Raw genomic sequence first — 17,736 nt, forward strand, 5'->3', positions numbered from 1 at the left:
CAAACAAAAAAAGAGATCATTGGTAACTTTTGAGAGATGTTTCAGTTGAATGATGAGGTCAGAAACCATATTGCAGAGAATTAAGATGAGTCCTTGGAGTTCAGCAACAAAAGGCAGAAAGATAAAGTCTGCTGGCTAGTTGGGATGTACAGATCAAGGGAAGAATTTTTGAGGATGGTAAGACACGGGCATATTTTTTAGGCAGTAGGGAAGCAAACAGTAGATAGGAGATACTGAAGAAAAGTGAAAGTAGCTATGATAGAGGGGGCACACATGGAAAAGATGGGATGGACTGGGATCACTTATGCATATAGAGGGGAGAGGGGATAAACATATATATTATATATGTGTTTGTGTGTGTATGCATGTATATGTATATACATACATGTCTATGTATAAGTACACACACCCACACCCACACCCACACCCATATATATAGCCTAACATGTGCAAAGCATTTTACTAGGCTCTTTTACCAATATTACCTTATTTGATCACTGCAACAACCTGAGAGAGAGTTGTCATTATCTCCAATTTACAGTTGAGGAAACTAAAGCAAACTAAAGTTAAGTTAACTTGCCCAGGGTCGCACAGCTAATGAGTGTCTGAGGTCAGATTTGAACTTAGGTCTTACTGACTCCAGTCTCAAATCTCTATCCATTGCACCACCAACTGCTTTAGCTGTAGAAGAATTTGCTTTGATAAAAACGGGGCATGTCTTCATGTAAGACAAGGTTGTAAAGGAGGAGATAATGGGGGAGGGCATTTGAGTGATATGAGTTGAAGAGGAAGGGAGAAGTAGAAGCTCTTGGAAAATGTTGACAACTTTTTTCCAGTAAAACATGAGTCAAGGCTATTAGCTAAGAGGGTGGGGATGGGGTGGGGGTGGGGGTGGGGGACTGCAGGAAGTTTAAGGAAGAATAAAAAGATTTGGAAGAGCTGCTGTGGTGAGTGGAACAGTGGGTCATGTAGGGAAGTGTAAAAGTTTTGCCTTGAAGTAGTGAGGACCCAATTGGCATGTAGTATAAATTTGTAGTGGACCCAAGTCAACACGGTTGACAGCTAGTAACTGTCAGACATGAGGCTCAGAAACCTGTTCATTTTGACTGTAAGTCCAGTGATCTTTCCGCTGCAACCACAGTTCCTCACCTCTGTTAACTTTTATAATGATTTTGTGCCTTAAATAATTTCTGAGTCATGACTTATGGAAAATTTTTGAGATATTGAGATTCTAAGTACACGTACCTTAATTTCTTAGTAATTATCTTTAGAATACATTGTTGGTCTCTCTCTGAAAGTAGACTGACTATTACCTCCATTTCTTCCTACATTGAAAATTTTTATATAATTCATATCTCTTTATAAGCTTAAAAACTTCTTAAGGTCACGGATTATGTATTGTTTTTACCTTTACCTACCCTTCCACACATAAATATACACATACACATATACATTGGCTAGTACAAGTATTTGTATATAAAAGATGCTTAATAAAAATTGTTTGAATGTCAAATGAATGGATTTGTGACACATAAAAGACAAAGATCTAACAACTTTCCTGCAAAAATAATTAACCAAAAAAGAGACAGAAAGGAAGAAAATATGAAAAATAAAATTAACAAAAGTCATATGTGGGGCCATTGCGGACTACATATAAAATGGATGGATTGCCATATATGGCCCACATTTAACTAATTAATAAATCAATTTTAATTTCAGCATCCTTAAACAATCTTTATTTATTTGCTATAATGATGAAATTTCTTGGGTCGCACAACTCTTTGGAACTTGTCTGAAGATACAAAGCCAATGTTTTCTTCGCTAATTTTCCTTCCAAACTGATGATATAATTTTTTTTCATCCTACTTACACTGAACAAGCCAAATTAGAATTACATATGAAATAGTATAAATAAAAATAAATATTATTTAGATGCCCACTAACAGCCCACTGGAGGCAGCTATGTGACTCAGTGGATATTTTGTGTGAGGGGAAAATAAGACAATATTTGTAAAGTGCTTTGGAAACTTTAAAGTGCTAATTATTATTATCTCATTTCCCTTAAAAAGTGAGTTTTTAAAGTCAATATTGATTATAAAAGGGCAATGCTTTTATTTTCCCCTTGACATTCTTTAAGTATTTTAAACAACTTAAACAAAAGGATGTCATTATATTAATCTTTCAGCTGCATATAATGGAAATTTTATGAGGCTACAAGTTAGACCTCATTCATATAGATCTTACACAGGATCAAACTTGTATCATTTTGGGCAAGACACTTAACCTCACTGAATTCTAATTTCTTTGTTACTTTTTCAAAAGAGTATAGCACATGCCTGCCCTACTTTACAGAAATGTCATGAAGATAAATCAAGATAATCCCTTTATGGAGATAGAAACTTTACAATGGCTATAATCTGTAGATTTAAAAAAAAATTTTTCTTAGAGGGGCAGCTAGGTGGCACAGTGGAAAAAGCATCAGCTCTGGATTCAGGAGGACCTGAGTTCAAATCTGACCTCAGACACTTGACACTAGCTGTGTGACCCTGGGAAAGTCACTTAACCCCAATTGCCTCACCAAAAAAGGAAAGAAATATAAAAAAGAGGGAAGAAAAACAAATTGACAAAATAACAAAAGCAAAAAATCCCAAAGGCACCAAGGAAAAAATCATAACCAAATCAAAAGAAATAAAAAGAATGATCAGAACTTATTATGCACAGTTATATGCATTCCAAACTGAGAACACACAAAAAGAAGAGGAAGACTTTCAAAATAACAAAAGACCCAAATTAACAGAAAACCATCTGTAAAGAAACTACCAGAGACAGAGCCAAGATGGCAGAGGAAAGGCAGTGACTTGCCTGAGCTCTCCCCAAAACCTCTCCAAATACCTTCAAATAATTCCATAAAACAATTTCTGGAGCAGCAGCACCCCAGAAAGGACAGGTTGAAATCATTTTCCAGCCAAAAACAACTTAGAAGGTTGGCATGAAAGGTGTATTATACTGGGGTGAGAGTGGAGCATAGCCCAGTACAGGCCATGCCAGTTCAGATCCAACCCCAGCCCAGACCCAGCCACAGCCACAGCAAACCAGAAGCAGGGATTAGGAGCCTTTGAATCAGCAGTGAAACTTAGTCCACAGATAGTAAGGGGGTTAAACAACTCCAGAAGGAGATTACAGGGGTCTCTTTACTAGCAGTGAGGTAGGACTCTGTTGTTATACCCATACTCGAATTCTAGGTCATACTCTTGAGTGGTGGTCCTAGGTAGGGGAGAATCACAAGCATGAAATAACTTGCAGCCATAGCGGAGCTGGCTTCATAGGCCCAGGGCAGAAAAGCAGGCCTGTGAAGACCAGAGCACAAGCCAGAAGAGTAGAAGACATACCTCTCTTTATATCATACCACCTTGGGAGAGCTAAGGACTTACAAATTCCTAGAACTATCTCTGAAAGCAGCTGCTCAAACCCCCTTCAGCTTGAGACAGTGCACCCTTCACCCTGGAAGCAATGCCCCACTTTAACAAAGAGTGAAAAGTCAAGAAATAGGGCAGTAACATGAGCAAACAGAAAAAAATGCTAACCCTAGAAAGTTTCTATGGTGTCAAAATACACCCTCAGAAGAAGAAAACAAAGTGAAAGCTCCTACATCCAATGTTTCCAAGAAAAATATGAATTGGTCTCAAGCCATAGAAGGGCTCAAAAAGGACTTTGAAAATAAAATAAGAGAGGTAGAAGAAAAAATGGAAAGAGAAATGAGAGTGATCCAAGAAAATCATGAAAAAAGGCAACAGCTTGATAAAGGAAACACAAAAAAAAAATACTGAATAAAATAACACCTTAAAAAACAGACTGGGCCAAATGGTAAAAGAGGTACAAAAGGCCAATGAGGAAAAAATGCCTTGAAAAGCCAAATTGGCCAAATGGAAAAGGAAGAACAAAATCTCTCTGAAGAAAATAACTCCTGAGAAATCAAGAAACAATAAAGCAAAACCAAAATAATGAAAAAATAGAAGGCAATGTGAAATATCTCATTGGAAAAACAACTGACTTGGAAAATAGATCCGGGAGAGATAATCTGAAAATTATTGGATTACCTGAAAGCCATGATCAAAAAAAAGAGCCTAGACATCATCTTTCAAGAAATTGTCAGGGGAAAATTGCCCTGATATTCTAGAACCAGAAGGTAAAATAAGAATTTAAAGAATCCACTGATCATCTCCTTAAAGAGATCCCAAAATGAAAATTTCCAGGAATATTATAGCCAAATTCCAGAGAAAATATTGCAAGCAGCCAGAAAGAAACAATTCAAGTATTGTGGAACCATAGTCAGGATAACACAAGATCTAGCAGCTTCTACATTAAAGGATCAGAGGGCTAGGAATATGATATTCCAGAGGGCAAAGGACCTGGGATTACAACCAAGAATCACCTACTCAGAAAAACGAGTATAATCTTTTAGGGGGGAAATGGGAATTCAATGAAAGAGAGGGCTTTCGAGAATTCTTATTGAAAAGACCTGAGCTGAATAGAAAAATTAACTTTCAAATACAATACCCTAGAGAAGCATAAAAAAGGAAACATGAAAAGGAAATCATAAGGGATATTAAAAGATTAAACTGTTTATATTCCTACATGGGAAGATGATACTTATAACTCATAAGGACTTTTTCATTATTAGGGCAACTGGATGGAGTATATGTAGACAGAGGGCATAGGTGTGAGTTGAATATGAATGGATGATATTTCTAAATAAATAAAATTAAAGGGTGAGAGGAATACACTGGGAGAAAGGGAAAGAGAGAGGTGTAATGGAGTAAAGTAGCTCCCATAAAAGAAAGAAGAAAGAGCTTATATAGTGGAGAGGAAGATGGGAAGAACTGGGGAGTGAGTGAACTTTACTCTCTTCAGAAAGAGGGAACAACATACATATTCAATTTAGTATAATAATCTATCTTACCCTGCAGGAAAGTAGGAGGGGAAGTGAATGGGGCAGGGGGTGATAGAAGGGAGAGCAGATTGGGAGAGGAGGCAGTCAGAAGCGAAACACTTTTGAGGAGGGATAGGGTGAAAGAAGATAGAAAATAGAGTAAATGTCATGGGGAGGGAATAGGATGGAAGGAAATACAAATAACAGTAGTAACTGAAAAAAAATTTGAAACAAGCTTGTGTGGCAGGCATCATTTCTCAAATACATAGAGAACTGAGTCAAATTTATTAAAATTTGAGCCATTCTCCAATTTATAGATGATCAAAAGATATGCAGATTTCAAATGAAATAATCAGTTGCCTATAGTTATATGGGGAAAATGGTCTAATTCACTATTGATTAGAGAGATGCAGGTCAAAACAATTCTGGGGTACTCACACCTATTGGATTGGATAACAGGACAGCAGAGGAAAATGACAAATGTTGTAGGGAATTATGGGGAGAATGAGCCATAATACAGTCATGTTAAATTATAAACTGATTTAAGCATTCTGTAGAGCAATTTAGAACTATGTCCAAAGGACTATAAAGCCATTTGTACTCTTTGACCTAGTAATACTACAACTAGTTGGGTATACAAAAAGAGATGAAAAACAAAAAGTTGAAATCAAAATTGAACAAATTGTGGGATGAGATTATGATGAAACAATATTGTGCTATCAGAAAAACCTGGACAGACTTACACGTGCTGATGAAAAGTGAAATGTACTTTATACAAAGTAACAGCAATATTGTAAGATGATCAGCTGTGGATGACTTAGCTATTTTCAACAATACAATGATCCAAGAGAACTCTGAAGGAATTATGAAAAATGCAATCTTTCTCCAGAGAAAGAACTGATGTTTTTTTAATACAGATTGAAGCATAATTTTAAAAAATTCCTTTTTATTTTTGGTCCGTTTTCTTTCACAACCTGACTAATGTGGAAATGTTTTGCATGACTACACATGTATAACTTATATTGAATTGCTTGAGTTCTTGGTAGGGAGGAGTTGGGAGGAAGGAAGGAAGAGAATTTGAAATGAAAAGTTATAAAAATAAACATTAAAATTGTTTTTACATGTAATTTGAGGAAAAAATAAAATTCTAATTTTATTTGTTTTTTGGGTTTTTTTGGTGGGGCAATGGGGGTTAGGTGACTTGCCCAAGGTCACACAGCTAGTAAGTGTCAAGTGTCTGAGGCGGGATTTGAATTCAGGTACTCCTGAATCCAGGGCCAGTGCTTTATCCACTGCGCCACTTAGCTGCCCCCATAAAATTCTAATTTTAAAAAAAGAAACTACCAAGGGGAAAAAAATCCTGTTCCTGATGGACAGATTCTATCACTTTAAAAGGACAATTTAAACTTTTAGGACAATTATTATACATTCCACAAAAATTATTCTCAAAAATTAAGAAAGCACCCCACCAGATTCTTTTTTTGAGATAAATGTAATCCTATTTTATAAACCAGGGAAGGATGAAACACAGAAGAACTAGAGATCAACATTATTAATGTATATCAATTAAAATCTAAATAAGATCATGGCAAATATACATGGCAATTCATCCAGGAAATCATTCATCATTACAAAGCTGAATTTCTACTAGCAATGCAAGGATAGCATTAGGAATGGAAGCAACATAATTATTATATTTTATTACAAACATAAACAGAGCCCAATAGATGGTGAAAATGTCTTTTGCCAAAGTATAACACTTATTTATGCTAAAAATTTTTTACAAAATATAGGCAGAGAGGAACAAAAAGCATCAAATACCAAAAGCAAGCATCATATATAATAGGGATATGCTACATGCTTTTTTTTTCACATTTTTAAAAAATTATTTATTTAGTATTTTTATTTTCCCTAATTACATGTATGCTACATGCTTTTCTAATAAATATAGGAGTAAAGCAAGGATGTCCACTCTCCCCCAAAAGATAAGACAGAGAAATTAATCCACCAAGATAAGAAAAGAGGAGATTATCATTATTTGCTGATGATATGGTTTGCTTAGAAAATCTTAGTGAAGAAACAAAGATATTGTTTGAAATAATACCTTCAGTGGCATTGAAGACTACAAAACAAACACCCCCAGATAGACAGCACTTTTTGGATTGGTATTTTTTTTAATTCAATGTTTATTTTATTTTCAGTTCCAAATTCTTCCCCTCTTCCTACCAATTGAGATGATAAGAATAACAAACCCCATTACAAATATGCATAATCATGCAAAACAAATACCTGCATTGGCCATGTCCAAAAAAAAAAAAAGAAAGAAAGAAAAGAGAAGATAAGAAAAGAAAATATGCATATATTTATACCTTGAGTTTACTTACTCTCTATCTCAAGGTGGATAGCATGTTTCATCATGATTTCTTTGGAATTGTGGTTGGTACATGTGTGGGGTAAAGTTGTTAAGTCTCTCAAGTTGATTATCTTCACAATATTTCTATTATTATACAAATTTCTCTGGTTCTCACTTCACCTTGCATCAGTTCATACACATATTCCTAAATTTTTTTCTCAAACCTTCCATTTTTATAATTTTGTACAGAACAATAATATTCAATCACATTCATCTACCATAACATGTTCAAGAATTTTGGAAATGATGAGCATATCTTCAATTTCCATTTTTTTGCCACCACAAAAAGGGCTCCTATAAAGATTTTTTTACATGTTCATTGTTTTCCTATTTATTTCATCTTTTAAGGGTATAGACCTGGTTGCAGGATTGATGGATCAAAGGGCATGAACAATTTAATAGCTTTGGGATAATAGTTCCAAATTGTTTATCAGAATTCTTTGACTAGTTCAGAGCTTCATCAACATTGTATTAGTGACCCTATTTTCCCACAGTCCCTCCATAATTTTTTCTTTTCCTTTTGTTGTCATCTTAATCAATCTTATGGGTATGAGATGGGACCTCAGAGTTGCTTTAATCTACATTTCTCTAATTATTAGTGATTTCAAATAGTTTTGAATGGCTATAGGTTTGTATACACAAACACACACATATATACATATGTCAAATTTCTATGTGACTTTTATCAAAGAAGCTCTCTGCAAAGTTTTTTTCTCAATTCTTTTAATTTTCTTCTAATTTTGGCTGCATTGGTTTTGTTTGTGCAAAAACTTTAAATATATGTCATCAAAATAAAAGTTTACCTAGAAGATAGATTCTTAGGCAAACAAAGGACAGAGACAATTATAGAATGTAAAATAGATGGCTCTGATCACATGAAGCCCTCAGACTGACTTATCTAGGTCCAAGCTTCTTAAACTGTGGGTCAGTTTTGGCTATGGTTAAAAATTATGGATACCTATTTTATATACCTATATACCTGGGGTTATGTAAAAATTTCTTGGGTAAAAAGGAGTAATGAGTGGAAAAAGTTTGGGAAACCCTGGTCTAGGTAAGAAAGTTGGAATATTCCATGGCCCCTATTGCCACTTTTATGTTCTCCTTCTCCCACCACCACTCAGTATCATCTCCTTTGAGATTTACCCAACCCATATGTACCACACAATCAAAATTCTAGTAGCTGTCTAACAAACTCCAGGGTTGTTTCCACCTTCTTTCTTCTTTTTTTTTGCGGGGCAATTGGGGTTAAGTGACTTGCCCAGGATCACACAGCTAGTAAGTGTTAAGTGTCTGAGGCCAGATTTGAACTCAGGTACTCCTGAATCCAGGGCCGGTGCTCTATCCACTGTGCCACCTAGCTGTCCCACCTTCTTTCCTCAATGAGTTCGCTGGCTGGCTTACAGTCTCTCTCCCCAACTCCTGTCCTCTTTTTTTTTTTTTTTTTTTGCGGGGCAATGGGGTTTAAGTGACTTGCCCAGGGTCACACAGCTAGTAAGTGTCAAGTGTCTGAGGCCAGATTTGAACTCAGGTACTCCTGAATCCAGGGCCGGTGCTTTATCCACTGCGCCACCTAGCCGCCCCCACCTCCTGTCCTCTTAACAGAGGTCTTCAACATATATACTGATACTCACTCAAACATTCTTCAATTGTTTATTTTACATAACCGTCTCTACCCAACAATTAGTCACACATAGATCATTATACTGTGGAGTTTACGATTTACTTAGAAGATCACCATTGAAGCTCATCAATTCACAATTCTCATCCTATTAAAATCTATTAACATTCTACCTTTCCCTCTGCCTTGAAATCCCAACTCTTTTTCTTCATCTACTGTGACTTCCAATCCTGAGACCATTTCCTTCCTTCCCAGCCTATTACCCATGAACATACTACACTCTCATTCTTTCCCTCTCTGAACTTCTTGGTGAATTAATTCAACTCTATATTTTACTCTTCTCCTGAATCTCTTTTCCCTTTATCCTATTACCCATCTTACCCTGCCAAGCCTCAGATTTAGATTACTTCTACCACCTTCTGCCTTTACTCTTATACATGTATTACTGAATGAAGACAGAGAAAAATCACAAAACTTTGTCAACTGGGTCCACTACAAATTTATGTTGCATAATCTCAATTGGACCTTCATTTTTGTTAACTCATTAGGCAGATAGATGGAATAGTTAATGGAGTGCCAGACCTGAAGTCATCTTCAGGTTTATCTTCCTGAGTTCAAATCAGGCCACAGACACTTACTACCTGTGTGACCCTGAGCAAGTCACTTAACTCTGTTTGCCTTAGTTCCTCATCTGTAAAATGAGTTGCAGAAGAAAATGGCAAACCACTTCAGTATCTTTGCTAAGAAAATGTCAAATGTGCTCATGATGAATCAGATATGACTGAAATAACTGAACAAGTTAACTCACTATTCTACTGTTCATAGCAGTTCTTTCAAAGCAGTCATCCCTTCTCCAATCTCTAATGCCTCCCCTCCCCAAACTCCTCAGCTGTAAACCTTGCTTCATGTTTTCCCCCAAATAAAAATCAGGCCATTTTCTGAAAGCTCCCTCTTCTCCCTGGTTTCTCATCTCACATTACCCAGATGCATTTTACAACTATTTCCTTCTTCACCCATGTCTCATATAATGAAATGATCCTTGCTGAAACAAATCCCTCCTTGTGTGCAAGTGATCTCATTACATCCAGTCTTCTTTGTGAAATTGCCTCCTCTATCATCCTTACTCTTTCACTTATTATTTTTTTAAATTTCTCCCTATCTCCTGACTATTTCCCTAGTGCCTAAAATATTTCCTTGTTTCCACCATCCATAAAAAATAATTCTTTTTTGCTCTAACCACCCCCCACCCTGGTTATCATCCTATCTCTCTTCTCCCATTTGTGACTAAATTCCTCAAGACATCATCTATAACAGGTGCCTCCATTTCATTTCCTCTGACTTTAATCTTATCTTTCTACTATCTGACTTCCTAGTTCATTATTTCACTTAAATTGCTCTCTAGAAAGTTACTAATGTAGCTTTTGTCAACCACTCTCTTTTCCTTGACATTCTCTTCTCCCTAGGTTTTTGTGACACTATTCTCTCCTGGTTCTCCTCCTCTATATTTGACTGTGTTTCTCTCTCTCTCTCTCTCTCTCTCTCTCTCTCTCTCTCTCTCTCTCTCTCTCTCTCTCTCTCTCTCACACACACACACACACACACACACACATGCACACACACACAAACACATAGATGTTTGTGTATACATCTGTGTCGGTGGTATGTGTGTATACACACACAAATATATACATATACACACATATATGTGTATACACACATACATATATACAAACACACACCACACACAGATATGAGCATATGTGTACATATGTGTGTATATACATATAGATATATACATCTGTGAGTGTGTGGGTATGGGTATGAGTATGTATATGTATAACCAAAAGTCATTGGCTAATAGATATGATCAAAGATATGAAGTTACACTTTTCCAAAGAATTGTAATATATGAAACCATATGAAATAATACTACAAATTACTACTAATAATAGAAATATAAACAAAAATATCCCTAAAGTTTTGCCTTGCAAATTGTCAAAGATAACAAAAGACAGGACTAAGATGGATGAGACACACTAGTGCATTATTGCACTGTGATTTAGTACAACTATTTTTTTCTGTGCTATAAGTAATGGTGATCTCACTTGTTTTAGAAAAACATGGAAAGGCTTGCATAAAATAATGAAGAGTGAAATCAGAAAATCCAAGAGAATATTGTATATAGTAACAGCAATATTGCTTTAAGAATGACTTTGAGTGAATAAGTTATTTCAACTCTCATAAATACCCAAATTAACTATAAAGGACATATAAAGAAGGATAAAATCTTCATTCAGAGAAAGAACTGATGAATAGACTTATGTATAACATAATTTCACATATATGTTTATATATATACATATGTATGTATAAATACATATATACACATGCACATGCATATGAACATGCAGGTGCATAAACAAATCTATGCACACATATATATGCCTATTTGTTTCTAATGGTGGCCATTTCTGGAGGGGGGGAGAAAAAAAAGAAATTTCCATGCTAATTTTGTTGTATATTCAAAAGGAATAGCAAGTTGCACATAGTAGATTTATAGTTTCATATGCATTCATCTTTTTGTTATACTATGTTTATTCCATAAATTAAAAGTAAAAAAGAATATGCACTAAAATATTTACAGTAGTAACATTTTTGTTATAGCAAAGAATTGGAAACAAAGCAGATACTTAATGATTGGGGAATCATTAAACAAGTTATAGTACATGAATGTAATAAAACACTACTATGCTGTTAAAAATTATGAATATGATCAACACATAGAAGCATAGAAAAATAGAAATGAACTGTAGCTGACTGACATTAGCCAGACCAAGAGAACAATGTATATAATGCCTACAACAAGGCAAATGGAAAGAACAGCTATACTTTCCCAATCATGTGATGTAAAAAGAAGATATCAATAAGAAAATTATTTTAAGAAACAAACAAACCAAAAATGAACCTCTAGTAAAATCGGTACAAATTAAATGTACCTTTAAATATATCTTTAAAAGAATGAATGTGTTGGAGAACATAAAAGAAAAATATCTGCATATGTGTTTATACAGATATACATAATTAGATATAAGTATTATCTATATATACATATGGATAGGAATCCCAGAATTACCTTCTATAAAGAAAATTTTCAGGGATGCCAAATGTAAAATTCTATAAATGTCCATGTACATTTTAACCTATGGTATATGGTTTTGTATGCATATTATTTTTAAATGTCATATTCCTTTATATGAAATGAAGAATCTACATGAAAAAAATACTTCTCATAAATTAAAATAGTCCAAGTCACCAAATAACAAGAGCATCATTTTGCAATCAGCTCAAACATCAAATAACTATATCAAGTAGATTAATAACCTAAAATAATATGATAAAATGTGAAAAATGATAAAATTCTAACTTTAGGGCTCCAAATGAAACTTTTTTTTGGTTATTTTCTTTGATGTATTGCATACATATTTCACACCACAAGTCTTTTGCTATTTCCTGTTAGATTCAAAAGAAAGGAAGCATCTTGCTTGCACTAAACATTTGAAGAGAAAAATGTGATCTTGCTATCAATCCATCAACAATGTTAGTTATACCAATGTTAGCATACCTGCTTTTTTTCTTTAGGGTTTTCATATTTGGAAGAACAATTACTACTACACATTACTTATCCAAGTGCCTTCAAAGAACTTTCACTATAGACTATAACTATTAAGTTGTCAAGTATTAAATAGCAAGCTATACTCTGTTAAATTCTCTAAGAAGTCTTACCAATTTTCTTACAGAAGAGCTCTTAAACAATTACAATATATGTTTTAATATAATTTATTTGAAAGAGATCTGATCTCACCATCAATCTATTTACAAGTCATTCAATACAAATATCAAATTAAAATTTCAATAATAGTAGAAAGTTTTCTTGCTGCAGACAATAAAATTGCTTACTTTATGCCAATATTTACAAATATAATTGGGGTTTTCTATATAGAATCATAATTCTTGTTATACTTAAAATTGCTTATTAACAAGAAAAAAAAGATAGTCTTTACTTGAAGTGACATGTAATATTTTGTTATGCCAAAAGCAAAGATAATATGGTATAATTTGCTGCATTAATAATGTCAGTTTGTTCAAGTAATTATGCAAAATACTTGCTCTACATTCTAATCCCTATAATAAATAACCATATTTTTCCTGAATATGGTAGAAAAACATTTTATATAAAATGTTTCTATTTCTTTATCATTATTAAATTAATTATGAAGGGGTATGCTGTTTAGAAGGGAGAATTTTCTATTCTCATGAAGAGGCATTATCAAACTCATTGTCATGAAAAATATGCATAGTAGTTTCCTAACATAACATCTTGAACAGAAAACACCTAATCAATTTCTTTGAGGCCAAAAATCTCGACTTAAGTATCAGTTACAGTCCTGATTAGCCAAATAATCCTAAAGGGGGAAAATGGGCAGAGAAGCAGCAGCAGTTTCGAAATGGTATTTGTCTTCAGACCTTGCAATTTCATTCATCCATATTTGCCATTAAACATTCAACCCTATGCCTCACTTGTTTTTATTATTGACAAATAAAAAAGAAAGCTTTAAAAGACACACACCTTAGTAGCTAATCTTTTTAGTAGCTTTCTCTCCTTTTAATTGTGTATCATTAACTTACCTTTGGTCTTTGTTGTTTCTCTTTTTCTGAAACATTTGAAGGTTTTCTCTTCAACATTTTAAATTCCGACTTACTCTTAAGTGTGTGGGTTTTGAGATACTAGAGAAGCAAGTGTCCCATGGAACAGTACAGTATGTATAGGACACAGCATCAGCAAAGCTTCAGCCCCAGTTAGATGCTGCTTCCTCTTTTGAGTCAGGATATGACTTCATCATCTATCTGGTTTAAGATTTTTTTTTTCTTACGGTAACTCTTTGGTAACTTTATTTTCCTATCCCTAAAGTTTTCTAGCTACTCCTGATACACAGTATGTCTCCATTTGGCTTAAAAGAAATAGTGAAGTCCTTAAAATAAGATCAATTCTCATTCATATTAAATTACAAAATAAACATATTGAAAACTCTTTGGTGGCTAATGGGAGAGGTTCTACCACAAAACAAATAAACATCTACAAATATTTGGGGAATTGCTATTGTGAAACCAATCTAAAAAGGAAGTAATTATTATATTTAATTATAAATTTTAAAGTACCCCAGTTAAATTTTACCAAAATCCTAATGTACTTGAGAAACAAGAGGTGCATTATCTTAATTTTAATCAACTGAAAAGAATTGTATTCTCATGAAATCCAAGCTAAAATTTAAACTAAGCCTACAGAAATCGGTTATTTTAATTATTGTAACCATTCCACCAAGGCACCAAAACGTTCATTACGTGGAACAAAAATAAGTGAGACTATTATTTAACCACAATGATAATGTTTGTTTTCAGAAATCAAATATTTCATTAGATTTGATACTTTCTATGTAATAGGATGGAAAATTGAACTAATGAAAAAAGGTTAATTGTCAAAAGTTGGCACAAAATATTTCGTAGTATTTGTTCCCCCCACCCATTAAGTTTAAACTCTGTTGATCAAAACTAAAAATAACAAGAACAGCTCATCCTCCTGGTCTTCCTAATAAATGAGGTTTTACATGCTTCTCCAAAGGAAGATTTCAAAAGACCTGACGTTCTCTGTTTATATCAATAATGAATTCTTAGGAAAAGCCCAAAAGCTTGTTGGGAAATTCTTAAAATGTTCAAAGTCAAGGACACTTATCTTGGCTATTGCCTTTCTAGACCAGTGATTTCTAAATTTACTTTATTGTGCAACCTTACCAGCAAAATCTTTCTGAGCAGCTATCCACAATATGTGCTTATTTATTTGCAAACCATATAGGCATATGACTATTTTAATAATTATGTATATTATAAGATTTATATAAGATAGAAATTTTAAGAGGATAAGATGGTGGTAAAGTAATATTTGATCTCAGAATCAATAGGGACAGACTGGATTTTGAATAGGAAAGGCACATGATCAGACTTTTAGGAAAACCATTTTGGCAGCTGTATGGAAGATGGATTGGAGAGGGTAGTGACTTGAGGTAGGGAAAATAATTGAGAGGTTATTGTGGTGCAGTAAATAGAATATTGGCTTGGAGTCAGGAAGACTTAAATTCAAATCCTTCCTTAGATACTTAGTTATCTATATGACCCCAGGCAAGTCGCCAAACCTCTCCTAGCCTTAGTTTTCTCATCTACAAATTGGGGTTAATAATGGTATCTACCTCAGCGAGTTGTGAGGATCAAATGTGATAACATATGTAAAGCTTTTGTAAACTTTAAAGTGTTATATCAGTACTGGATATTATTATTGCAGTAATTGAGGAGAGAGGAGGGAGATGAGGAGTGGTGCCTGCATGAGTAAACAGAAAGGGATAACTACAAGAGATGCTATGGAAGTAGAAAAGATTTGGCCCCTGACTAGATTGTATGGGTTGAAGGAGAGAAATTAAAAGTGAAGCTGGGGTTGTGAACCTGGATGACTGGAGAAATGGTGCTGTCCTCAACAGAAAGAAGGAAGTTTGGAAGGACAAATGAATTTTTTTTGCGGGGGGGGGGGGGAGTGGGGGAAATAATTTAACAAGATCTGCAAGACAGTCCCAACCAAACCATGACCTTTCATTCTCTGTGACTCATTCCGTCTCTCCCCAACTGAAAAAGGGATGTAGGATCTCTTACTAGGCATATTCATATGTCACTGCTTCTGAGAGCTGTTGCATAGCCATGAAGGGATCTGGGTCTAGGGGGTGGGGTATGTTGGATTTGTGTATGTGTGTGAAGAGGGAGGTGCACCTATGTAGCTCTAGCTGTGCTTTCCTGGGTAGAGATAAAATTGTAACCACCCTGAAAGACCAGTCCAGCTCAGAAGGTTTGAGACATAGTGGAGGAAGGGAGCAGAACGGGGGAGCAATGGGGGGAAACAGAGGTGTGACTTGTTGGAGAGGGTAGGCCACTATGATACTTTTTTTCCCACTTTTCTATTAATTGATAATATCCTCCTTGGTGTGTACATAAAGCCTCCTAGGTGTGCACGACCACCACTTTGGAGATCTCTATTCCTGATAGGAAATAACTTGAACACATTTTCCATATACTTTTCCCCATTCTTTAGTCCCCTGTTTAGGTGAGGAATCTGATTGAATTAAAACAAAAGGTATTAATATCTGTGATGAGTTTGAAGGAGCCCACTTTGCAAGGTAGTTGGTAAATTAAATACCTTCTAAATCAAATAATGAATTAATTTTTATATAAATGATGGGCATATTTTTGTAGCTGTTACAAAGAAATTGAGGGTTAACAGAAAAACCTGAGGTTGGGCAATTTCCTCTTTACTGAAAGCATACTGCTTCAAATATTTTTTGTTTATACTGTGTAGAATATCTAAGAATTGGAATATGGCCAGTGCTAACTTTCATTTTTGTCTTCTTAGGCATTGTAAATTTTAACAACTAATTTCTCATTCTTTTAAAAGTTTTTGATTATGAAATCTAAATAAAATTGTGATTTCTGCATTGTGTTGATAGAGAATATCTTTCAGGAATTTTTTTTTTAACTGAAGCATATTTGTATGCCATGAAACAACATCCAAGTTAAACTATTTTTTGTTTTGTATATTTCACAGACTTATTTTAATGACCATGAGTAATACTTAGAGGCAGCTATGGAGAGAGAGACAGAGAGACAGAGAGAGACAGAGAGAGAGAGCAAGTGCCGTGGAGCAGTGGATTTAAAGTCTGGAAGAACTAAGTTCAAATCCTGCTTTAGATGCTAGGAATGCAAATAATCTTTCTAAGTCTCATTTACTTACATGTGAAATGTGGAGGTTGTATTCAATTCCTTCCCTCTATAAAGCTATACTCCTATAATCCAAGAATATACCATTCTGAAGTAGCTGATAAGCCATACTGTATATGCACACACACTCACACTATACCACACATGCAGAATTTTCATCTTTAGGCAATGACTTTGGGACTTTTTACCACATTAAGGAAGTATTAAACATCCCAAATAAAACTGACTTTTCAAATAAGATTTGAGAGTTCATTTTCCCCGTCCTTTTACTTAATAAAAATACTTTCTGGAAATCAAAATAGAGCTCCAAGGTTATGTTATATCCTAACAAATTTAAGCTCTTTACCATGGAAAATCTGAGGTAACTAGATAGCAAATATTACTATTAATCACCTAATATCTTCTGGGGTTTTTTGTTTGTTTTGTTTTTTTTAGTGAGGCAATTGGGGTTAAGTGACTTGCCCAGGGTCACACAGCTAATAAGTGTTAAGTGTCTGAGGCCGGATTTGAACTCAGATACTCCTGACTCCAGGGCCGGTGCTCTATCCACTGCACCACCCAACTGCCCCCACCTACTATCTTCTAAAAGTGAGAAACCTAGGTATTGAATGACTTGCCAAAGTCAGTCAATAAGTCTAAAAGTTAAGGTGAATTAGTGAAATGGATGGAATTAGGTAAATACTTTGAAAGCTCCTGACTCTTTATCATGCTTAAACCACAGATATGTATTGTTGCTTAAGAAACTTTTTGAAACAGGAAAATTGTGAAACGAGTAGTGCATTAGGCTTCTATGTTTTGTTTTTAACATGACTTTCTTATTATTCTATAATATAAAATGAATTAAGGCTAGAGTTTTTCAAACATGTTAGTTAATATTTCTAAGTCATCATATTTTAACAAAAATTT

General features: G+C 34.6%; 1 protein-coding gene across 2 annotated transcripts in view; it reads right to left on the reverse strand.

Moving 5' to 3' along the window:
* Window positions 1–17,736, reverse strand: part of SAMSN1 (SAM domain, SH3 domain and nuclear localization signals 1) — a 175,683-nt gene that overhangs the window by 58,824 nt on the left and 99,123 nt on the right. The window contains exon 1 of one of the 2 annotated variants that reach the window (XM_043996077.1): window positions 13,648–13,766. The exons of the other annotated variant lie outside the window; for it this stretch is intronic. Coding sequence (XP_043852012.1) covers window positions 13,648–13,704 — 57 coding nt within the window. The 5' untranslated portion in view covers window positions 13,705–13,766. Of the gene's footprint in view, window positions 1–13,647; window positions 13,767–17,736 lie in introns of those variants that run through there. 2 annotated transcript variants of the gene reach the window in all.

This window comes from Dromiciops gliroides, chromosome 3, assembly GCF_019393635.1.
Source record: "Dromiciops gliroides isolate mDroGli1 chromosome 3, mDroGli1.pri, whole genome shotgun sequence".
In the NCBI taxonomy this organism is placed as follows: domain Eukaryota; kingdom Metazoa; phylum Chordata; class Mammalia; order Microbiotheria; family Microbiotheriidae; genus Dromiciops; species Dromiciops gliroides.